Genomic DNA, 10,329 nt, shown 5'->3' with positions numbered 1-10,329 from the left:
AAAAATTACGACAAGGAAACGCTGGCCCAGCTTTTCACAATGGGCCTCGGGGAGAATGGGACAGCGCTGCAGGCAGCTCACCGGAAATTTTACTTCTAGTCTGTGGCACAACCTGTCCGGAGTTCGCTCTAATTGGGGTGGGGTAACTTTCTCCAGCATCATGAAGCCCTGGGGCATCTCATTTGGGGAAGGTGAGGCTGGGGACGCCAATCCACTCTCCCATCCTAGGGTCCCCCCAAGGAGCCCTTTAGGGCTCTCACTACCTCCTCCACCCCCGGAGCCCCCGCAGGCCCGCTCCTCCCTTGGCCTCTGCAATGACGTGGGGAGGGAGAGAAGACGCCGAGGATTAAAAAAAAAAATCCAGGAAACGAATTTGCCCCCCAACTTAATAGCTGCATTATCCCGTCTCTACGGTTGAGATTAGAATAATAAATTCAAGGCGAAATGAGCGAGATGCTTCAACTCAGCATTTTGAAAGATACTATTTTTCACAAATCACAAATAGCTTTCGGAAGCCCCTTTGATTGGCTAATAAAAAAGTAAAGAATGAGAGAAAGTCCTATCTGCCGCAGCCGAATGGTCCCCATTCCGCTAATGGGACGGCAGGAGCATTTGGGAGGACGCGTTTCTGAAGGCAGCGCATCCCGCTCGCAATTAAGTTCCCCCATAAAACGAGTTTTACCTCCTTTTCTCTCCAAACGAGAAAACAGAGGCGGTGGGCAGAAGGGGTGGGGGAGCGGGTGCTGCAAGAAGGGGCGGCTGGAGCTCCCTTGCTCTGGCCCACCCGATGCTGCCTCGCATCTCAAGCCATGCAGGGCGCCAGACGCACCCCGCCCTCCGACGCCGGGCTTGGGGCCACGGGCATTGCTGAGCAGGGCCAGGGATGAAGGGCACATTTGATGTGGGGAAAATTTAGCGAGGTCCTACGGAGCCACTTAATGTAGGGTTCAACCCACTCGACTGTTGGGCCAGCGATTCTTATTAATAGCAATCATAATTCTCCGTTTAAAAATGAAACGGCCCTTAGCCGGCCCTCGGAGTCTGGAGGGCACGCCCGTGGGAAGGCCTGAGGTCGGAGCGAAATTCTCTCTTTTCGGGCCTCCCCGGTGGCTAGCCAGTGTCTCCAGCAGCAGATGGAGTTACCTGGCTGGCGCCTCGGCTCGCAGCAGGGACCCCAGGTTCGGAGAGATTTCCCCCAAAGCTGCTCAAAGCTGTTCCCGGCTGCCCGCAGCCTGTGCTTCCAATCGGCAGCCTCCCGCGGGCTGCAGGAGTCCCCGATCAATGATACCTGACCCGGTCCTGTGTTCAGGACCACTTTACGTCGGAGCCAGGGACCCAGGCCCCGAGGAAATTACACAAGAGTCGGCCTGGGCCTAAGTCTGGAAAAATCAGTGACCAGGAGAGAGAGAAAGATCTGGCCTCAAAAACATTTCAGTCTTTGGGGGTCTGGTCTGGTTTCTAAGACCAGAGGATCTCCTCCCCTCCCCTTTCCCCTTCTCCTGACTGAGTCAGATGACTTGTATCTCTGGAATTTGGTATTATTTGACCAGAATCTTACTGGCATAAACAATGTAGGACCCTCTACGGGGGGAATAAGAGACCCCTTTGCCCCCGAGTCCCTTAGCCTTCCACCCTTTATTTTGGGGAATGAGGAGTCCTGTGAAGACTCTCCTTACCCTACTGTGGCTGGGGTGGGGACAAGTCCACTCAGCAGGTCAATGGCCAGCACTATGAGGCCAGGGCAGGCTGCCAAATTGCCAAGGTGAAGCCAGGAGTGAGCTTGAAACAGCCAGAAGAGAGGTTGGAGCAGATGCAAGTGGGCTGGGTGACAGTGATGGCTCTGTGCTGGCCGAATTAGAATTTCAGAATGTGGACCCAGGCCTCTTGGTGGACCACCTCACTCACCTTCCTCTTTGCTCCTTTCTCCCAGGCTTAAGCTTCCTCAGGCCCCACCCTTAGGCATCTTCCAGCCAAGTCCTCCAGGCTGCTTGTTCTAGTGTTGGGCACTGGGGGCCAAGAGTTGGCCACGAGGGGCATGTGGAGAGCAGAAAGAACCCCACTGCCTCATCTGCAGCCCCAGGCCCTGGAAGGAAAAGGCCTAGCTGCGGGAGGGGCATGGGGGCAGAGTCTCTCTCTGGGCCCAGCCCAGGGCTGAGGAGGAGGAAGGTGGATAAGTGGGAGATTCCTGGCATCCAGAAACCCACTTTGTTTGGAGCCAAGATTCTCCCAAGAGTATCCTGCTCTTCCTCCTCCTTCTCTTCACCTCTCTCCCTTTCACCTGCCCTCCCAGCCCAGCCTGCCCTCTCAAGCCTAGCTCCTCTCTACACAAGTTCCCCCCACTCCAAAGTGGTATCAGAGGAGAAGACCTTTTCCAGAGTGTTGGGAGGGAAGGATAAGGAGTATGGGGGGAGGGCATTGGAGAAAGAGCAAGTCATTCCAGCTTCAAATATTTTTTCTCCTTTCTTTTTTATTATGACTCACGTATACAATACAAAGTACTTGGACCAGGAACAGGGCTGCCGGGACACAAAATCTACATTCATAGCTGGACATAAAGACAAATGACCAAAAATTATTATTATAGATATATTTTAACGTTTTTTTCTTTCGAGCACATTGCATAAACAGAGAATTCAAGACAGAGTTAACTATACATTCAGTGCAATTTAGTTCTACTCTACTGGGGTTAGAAGCACAATAAAAGCGCACAGGACCGGCGGGCTAGGCAGTCTCAGTTGTTGGGTTTTTCTTAGTGAAATAAGCAGCAACAAACGACAACAAAACCGCATTACGAATACTCTCAAAGCAGGATTTCTTTCTATAGGTAGTGATAAAATACGTTGGAGGTTTCTTTCTTTTTTTTTTATTTTAAGCTTTTTCTCTTTTTTTCTCCCATATTAGGATTTTTAAAAATTTCTCTCTTCTTTATTTTTTTTCAAGATTATTGCAGGTTCCCTTTAGGTAGTATGTTAAAGATTTATTATTATTATTATTATTATTATTATTATTTTCATGATTATGGTGAGTTCTGAGCGACAGCACTGATGCAGCTCAGAGGAAGCTGGGCCCAACGACAGAAATCAGACAGCAAAGGGGAGGAAGGCATGGGCCCCAGTGACCAGGGGATGGCTAGGTAGCATTTTCTCGGCAACTGCAGGCTCCCATCTACCTCATGGAACACAGGGAGGGGAGAGACCCACAACCCCTTCAGGTTTCCATCAGGTTTCTAGAGGAAGTCAAGGGAGTCTGTCTAAGGGGGGAGCCCCAGGCAGGGAGATGGAATATTCCTTGCTACCATTTTTTAATTTCTTTAAACATTTTCCCTTTCATTTCCTTCCTTTCTTCACTTTTTCTTCCCTTTCTTTTGAAAAATAGTCAATCTCATACACTAACCCTAGCATAAAAACAAAGCCATGAGTCTTCTTCCGCATGTTGAGGGGGCTCCCCTCTAAAATAAATACCAGACAGGCAGGGAGGTGGGAGTGTGGCAAGAAGGGGCAGAGAGAGGGGCAAACAGGCCAGGTTTCGGCCCTTAAAATCCAGGCAGGACTTTGAGGGTGGGGGTAGGGACAAGTGTGTGTGGTGGGGCAACGACTGAGACAGAGACTCCGAACTTTCCGCTGCGTCTCGGTCTCCCCCCTCCAGCCCCCAAACAAATAAAGATGGGGGAAGTCCAAAGGTAATAAAACCAGAGCTGCAGTATCTGACAGGTAGGTAGAGTTGTGAGCGTCATTCTATTCTCTATAAAAGCAAATGACAGTCGTAAACTTCTCAATTTATCCGCTACCATAAAACGAAACTTCAAGGGAGTTGCTAAAGGGGGGGGGGCTCTCTTTTTTGCTTAGTCCTTGTTTTCTTCCTTTTCCTCCTCTTCTTTCTCCTCTTCCTCATTTCCTTCTTCCTCCACCTTCTCCTCATCTCGGGCTCCGGGCAGTTTATCCTTGTTGTTTTCCTTTTTCCACTTCATCCTTCGGTTCTGGAACCAGATCTTCACTTGTCTCTCAGTCAGTCCCAGGGCGTGAGAGACTTCAATCCGGCGCTTTCGTGTCAAATAAGGATTAAAGAGAAACTCCTTTTCTAGTTCCAAGGTCTGATACCGGCTGTAAGTCTGCCTTCCGCTGCGCCGCCCCGGAGCTGGACAGAACAGAACCCCAGGCTCGTTATGTGTGGGTGGGGGCTCGGCTTTCCCCTGCCACTCTTCCTACCCCCAAGTCCCCGCTCTGGTCTCCCCAGCTCCCCTCCCTCCTGAGGAAAAGGCCAGAGCGGAAGCAGGCAAGGGCAGGAAAGTTTGGGGGCCTGCTTGGGTTTGGCTTCACCTTGGGAGGTGGAGTGGGGGTGGGGGCAGGGACTGGGGTCTGTCTGAGAACTAGGGGGTGGCAGGGGCCAGGGGAGCACTGCAGAGTCCCCCCAGGCCTGCAGCCCCAGGAAACTGGCCCTTACAGCTTTGTTTACAAGTGCAGAGTGGCATTTGGTGAGCAGGGCTTGGGACAGAGGCTGTTTCCAAAAGAGAGAAAAATGGTCTGGGGGCAAAGAAGAGGGGCATTGCTCACTGCCCACTCCTCGAATCTCTCTGCCTAGTGCTTTGCCAGGAAGAAAAATAATTGATCTGGAATGTATCACGGCTTGGCCTGATTGCTAACTGGAGACCAGCAAATAAATCACGGGCCATCTCCGCTGGAACTTGTCGCTTTCTCGCTTCCCCTTTTACTTCGAAATTGGGCCATGAGGGGCCACCCTTGGAGGGGCTCATGACCTGAGCCACTCTGAGGGTCTCAGGGAAACCCCACAAGCCTTTGATTGGGGGCAGCTTGGCTAGGGTCCCCAGGACCTCAGAGCCCCCCAATCTGCACGGCCTCTCTCCTTTCAAGCACTCTTTTTTCTCCTCTCTGGCTCCCTCTCTTCTCTCCAATTGAGGGAAGTAAAGCAAAGTTGGGGTTGTGGCCCTAAGGCTAGTTTTCTGGGAGGAGGCAGTGGGTACCCCAGAGAGTCAGAGCACCTGTCCTTGGGGTCTTGCCACTCTCTGACCCAGCTAGGGGAGGGAAACAGGGGTCTCCCTTCGCCCCAAGACAGCCTGGACACTGTCCTGGACTGAAGCTCTCTGCCTTATAGAGAAACCGTTTTGCTCCAAAGGCTGGAAACCTCAGGGTCCTCGGGCCCCTTCCCAGCCACCTCCCCAACTTTGACTTTAGAGATAGCGAGGGGGAGAGACAGAGAGACAGACAGACAGACAGAGGTGGAGAAAAGGATTTTTAACCCTTTGCACCCAGCCACCACCTTTCCCCCCACCTTCACCCTAATCCCCCAAATAACCCAGGCAAGCCCCGCGCCCCACCCCCAGCTGAACCTCCCAACCTCGAGAAACCCACTCAGGCACGGGGGTGGGGCTGGAGAGACCCCAAAGCCAGGAGGGAAAGCCAGGGCAGACAAAAAGGAGGCAAGGGAGGGGGGAGACCCCGGAGCGCGGGAGACCGAGGGGGAAAGAGAAAAGGCTTCTCACCGTGGGGTCTCATCCATGGAAACATGAGGCTGGGAGACGAGTTTTGATTTAAGTGGCCTTGTCCTTCGCTACTGTTAGTGTTGGCGGAGGATTTACAGTCGGGATATTGCACCACGCTCGCTTCTTGCTGAGCCCCATAAAGGGACTGTCTGGGGAGCGCCTCGTAGCCATAGAATTTGGAGGCGTCTCCGTGGCAGCTCAGCGAGCACGGGTTCTGCTGGTAGCCCGAGTTGGAGATGCCCGAGGTGCCGTGGTGGAAGAAGTCTTGGACGTGGTGCGAGGCGTGCTGGAAGCCGGGCGCCGAGCCGCCGGGCCCGTACACCAGCGCATGGCTCCTGCCCACGCTCTGGGGGAACCGGCAGTCGTAATAGGCCGGCTCCAGGGACTCGCCGCCTTTGTATTTGGAGAACAGGGGGTTGACGAAGTAGGAGCTCATGCTGGGCACATGAAAACCCGCGGCCCCCTCCCCGCTGGCTCACGGCTCCCCCGCCCAGGACCCCGAAACTCCCCTCCCCCCGGAGCGAACCCCGGGCCGGCCGGCTCCCCGGGGCTGGGCTGGGGCTGGGTGGGCGGGTGGGGGGCGCCTGGGTGCCGAGCCGCCGGCTCAGCGCAGCTCCGGGCTGGGCGCGGGCGGCGGGCGGGCGGCGGCGGCGGCGGCGGCGGCGCGCTCTTCACTGTCGGTAGGTAGAGCTCGCGCTCCCGCACTTAGCTCTTTCCTTTAACAGCCCAGGCGAATTCCTCAGACTCCCGGCGGTGGCGGCGCTTACACGCGATTCGCGTTCATCAATCCACGACATGAAGACAGGCGAGAGAGAGAGAGAGAGAGAGAGAGAGAGAGAGAGAGAGAGAGAGAGGAGAGAGAGGGAGAGAGAGAAGGAAGAGATGGCGGGGGGTTGAGGGGTTCAGGGCTAGGGGGACCTGGAGGAAGGGGAGGGGAGGCAGGGGGAGGGATGGGGGTGTGGTGTGTATATGTGTGTGGGGGGGTGGTGAGCCAGCCCCAGCTAATGGCTAGGGCCAGTTTTTCCAAGGTGCGCATTCAGATTTGAAGGTGCCTCTCCCCCCCTTCTCTTTTCCTTCCTCTCAGAGAGAGGTACCTGAGCCAGCAGGTCAACTCAGGTTACCTCAACAGGTATAAGACCCTCCAGGGGGTTGAATGGCAGCAAGAGAACAGGTCCTCTAACCCAAAAGATGGGCTCCCCAGGGGCGTCTTTAAGTCTGGGGGCTCCGAGGAGGAGTAAGCACCCTGGCACCCCCCAATATTTCAGGCATCAGAACCCTCCATGTCTCTTGCCCCTCCCAGGTGGGAAGCAGGCCTGTCTTCCCTAGATCCTTAAGATTCTCTTGCTTGCCTTCTGTGGGGACAAGAGGGCCAGAGGTGGGGGGCACTCCATATACCCAGTCAGGGCTGCATTGCCTCTTCAGACACCAGCTCCTGCCTGAGGCAGGAAGCCCAGGCAATGGCCACGAGCTTGGCTGGGAGCACTGAGAGCAAAGCTGTTTGTGGGGACAGAGAAGGAGAGAGCAGCTGGTGGGTCCCCGGCTTCTGGCTGGGCTGATCCAGGATGTTTCTTCTTGAGAAACTACTTGTGTCTTGGTTGGAGGAGATTGGAGCAGGCCCCTCACTTGTCCCCACATACCCTAACCCCATAGGAAATGCCAGCTCAGCCTGGAGGAGCCCTCTGGCTTCACCGCAACCCCCCTTTCCCAGGCAGGCTGCCCAGGCCTGGATGTGGATGGGAACTGTCAACAGACACTCTTTAAATATTTACTCACGTTTTCTCTGGGGGGTTCCCCCCATTCCCAAGACTGGGTAAATTCAAGTTAATTCTAATAGATGAAAGAACCTTAGTCCATCAGCACGCTTCTTTGGCCATGAGTGTGTACAGTTATGTGGGCTTAACACAGACAGAGAGAAAAGGGAGAAAGTGAGAGAGCTGTGGATGTGTGTGCTGTGTGCATAGGAATGAACAGGAATAAGAATGATTTTTCCCTGTCCTCCCTCTCCATGGTTTGTGAGGTTGTGACACACAGGGCAACACTGGGGCACACTCAGGATACACACATACTGTATGTGCTACCTTCGCTCCTGAAACATCAAATGCTGCTCACTAAACTGTCATGCATGCCTGGAAGTACCCTGTCACCTTACAGACCCTGCACACACATGCACACCCGGGGACATATGAAAATAACATCTGACAAGCACACAGGCATCTTTAGCTCTTTGCATCATGAAAAAATTTGCTATTTTCCTTCCACATCCTGGGGTTTCAGGGTTGGATGAGGAAGGAAGCAGTTAGAAAACCAGATCTTTTTCTTCCCCATCCGGAGCCCAGCTCTGGTGATGGAGGAAGGAATGGCAGTGCAGGGGAGGATGGGATAGAGAGAATGAGCACCCCCCCCCCCAGTCTCTCTATTATTGCTGGGGAAACAGGACTCTCAGCCAAATTCCCAAAGGAGATTCATGGGTGCCCTAGCAAGAGAGCTTCCATGATCCCCCGAATTTGGAGGAACCTGCCCCCATCTGAGTTAGGGACTGCTGAAACTCTGCAATACCCCAACTCTGGCCCTAGAGTGGCAAGAGGGAGGGTCAGAGAAGGACTATGCCAGGGCTGCAGGCCTCCCTAGGGTCCAGGAAAGTGGGGGGCACCACAGGTCTCCTCCACTACCAGAGCATGCTCCAGCCTTGGTTCAGTCCTGCCTTCTCGGAGCCCGCTCTGCGGGTACCGAGCTGAACGAACGAGATGGACTCCAGGCTCCCAGCATCTGGGTCACTGGGGACCGTCATAAATACTTTCCTTTCCCGACCTGGAAAGAGGAGGCTCGGCAGGCCGGATCCGCTCTGGGGCCTGCGCCTTATCTTTTAGGAGGTGGGGGGAATATCTCGACATTTTATGGTCCAGCGAAAACCCTGCCACAGAGCTATTCTTCCCGGTCTTTGTGTCTTGGAATGCGACTGTCCCGAGTGTGCCGCCATCACCGCCTGCTCGGAGGGCCCACCAGTCCCCAAATCCCTCGCTGGACTTGGTTTCCCCTTTTGGGGGTCCCTCACCTTTTCTTTTTTTTCTTTCATTTGATTTTTTTTTTTCTTTTACACGTATCTGCTTGATCTCGCTCCCGGAGCCTGGAAATAAAGGAACCGCAAGCAGCCGTCCTCGCTGAGGCGTCTCTGTCCCTCGCCCCGAGGCCTGCACCGCCCTCCTAGGTACCACGGATTTATGTTCGTTTGTCCGGGTCATGCTGCCTTTTTGTGTTAATTACGCGCTGCCCGTTTCGTGCTTATCTCCTCCGCAAAGCGATTATTTTCGACGCCCGCCCTCCTGAGCCTCCCGAGTCTGCTACCAGAGCGAGGGCCCATCTCCCTCCGCCACTCGCGATTTATTTACACCTCGCAGGTGAGAGGATTGATTCGCTCACAGCCAGTGGGGCCGGGCTGGGCCGGGTGCGAGGCCTGCTCGCCGCTGCTCCTCGGGGGCCGGGCCTCAAATGTCAGTGCGGCCAGGCCGGCCGGGGCACAGCCGCCGCCTCTAACATTGAGCAACAGCGCCACCTCGCGTCCACTTGCTCCAATGCAGTCCGGCCGGGAAAAAGCCAACAGAGAGAACAAGCTGGTCCCAGGCTTGGCCCAAAGGTTTGAAGTGGGAGGAAGGAGTTTCCAAATGGGTGCGAGAGAGAGACAGAGAGAGAGAGAGGTCCCCGGAAGGGAGTGCCCCAGGGGCCGCTGTCCTTTTGTTTTCTAAGTTCTCGAAATAAACCTTGTCAAAGCTTTCACACTATTTTCTCTTTTTGTCACCCTCCATTCCCGCACTGAGACCCTGTGCAAAGGAACTGCAGCGATCTCTCCCCATTCACGCGCATTTCTGGACTCGGAACACCTCCGCGCACGCAGATGCACGCTCAGCAGCTCCCGCTACCGCCTGCCCACGGCGCGCACCCGCAGCTCCTCGCTCCTCTTACCCTGCTGCTGGCTCCGCACCGCCTATGCCGCCGCCGCCTGCAGGACTTTGCGGTGGGACTCTGACTTCTCCGGCTGTTTGCCCCCCGGTTTGTGGCTCATCCCTCTCTCTCTCACGCGCGCTCTCTCTCCACCTCTCCCTCCCAGCCAGTGAGGTCCTGTTCTCCGTGGGCCATAGACAAAACATTCCTATAATCCGATTTCAAAGGAAAGAGTGTCCACCTTATTTAAACCATAAAACAATTAAGCCCAGACGTCTAGCCAGCTCCGCGCTGCTGTTTTGTTCGACCCCATTCAGAATCCAGCGCGGGGAGACAAACAGCGCCATAAAAGTGGCATTTCGGGGCTGCGGAAATGTACCTATCCGCTGCCTTCCCAAGTGGAACAACCTTTAGGGTTTTGTGAATCTGACAAAGGAGCAGAGGAGAGGTGGGAGGGGAAGATTAGGGCAGGAGGGCGGTTGCTAGCCCCTCTTTCCCCCCAGCTTTCGTTTCTTTCCCCAGATGTGTGTTGTGTTGCTGTTTAAATTCACAAACTGTCATAAATAAAAATCGAATCCAATCCTGACCTGCAGGCTGGAGGCTGAGCTGGTTCCGAACAGTGGGCTGGGCCGGGTGGGTCTGCTCTGGATCCCACGCTCTCGCCAGGGCCCTCCGAGCCCTGTGGCCCTCCTTCCTGCCGGAGTAAGGCCGGCCTGGGCGGGCTGCAGGAAGCAGGCCGTGCTGACGGATGAGGGGAGGCGACAGGGCCTTGGAGCAGGGGCGGGGTGGGAGCACGGAAGGCCGCCGAGCCCGGGCTGGGAGAGAAGCCTGAGTCCCGTGGTCAGGACCAAGGGAGATGGATGCCTGGGCCTCTGCCGGTGCAGACTTGAGGCCAG

At 55.1% G+C, this 10,329-nt stretch overlaps 2 protein-coding genes across 2 annotated transcripts in view; both read right to left on the bottom strand.

Moving 5' to 3' along the window:
• The window catches only part of HOXC4 (homeobox C4), a 60,265-nt gene that overhangs the window by 39,811 nt on the left and 10,125 nt on the right, over nucleotides 1–10,329 (bottom strand). The gene's annotated exons all lie outside the window — the stretch shown is intronic.
• On the bottom strand, nucleotides 2,925–5,976 carry HOXC8 (homeobox C8). Its single transcript, XM_008527671.2, has 2 exons — nucleotides 5,498–5,976; nucleotides 2,925–4,134 (listed from the first exon to the last, which is right to left on the bottom strand). Exons 1-2 carry the CDS (start codon nucleotides 5,931–5,933, stop codon nucleotides 3,842–3,844), a joined length of 729 nt encoding a protein of 242 aa, XP_008525893.1. The 5' UTR covers nucleotides 5,934–5,976; the 3' UTR covers nucleotides 2,925–3,841.

Source organism: Equus przewalskii, chromosome 5 (genome assembly GCF_037783145.1).
Source record: "Equus przewalskii isolate Varuska chromosome 5, EquPr2, whole genome shotgun sequence".
NCBI lineage: Eukaryota > Metazoa > Chordata > Mammalia > Perissodactyla > Equidae > Equus > Equus przewalskii.
Note: the sequence above shows the minus strand (reverse complement) of the source record. Positions and strands in the feature narration are given on the sequence as shown.

What these genes read in the sequence shown, in the direction of transcription:
- HOXC8 (XM_008527671.2), bottom strand. Translation starts at nt 5,933, where the DNA reads ATGAGCTCCTACTTCGTCAACCCCCTGTTCTCCAAATACAAAGGCGGC. An exon ending in TCCATGGATGAGACCCCACG is followed by an intron (nt 4,135 to 5,497) that starts GTGAGAAGCCTT and finishes TGTTCTGTCCAG; the next exon opens with CTCCGGGGCGGCGCAGCGGA.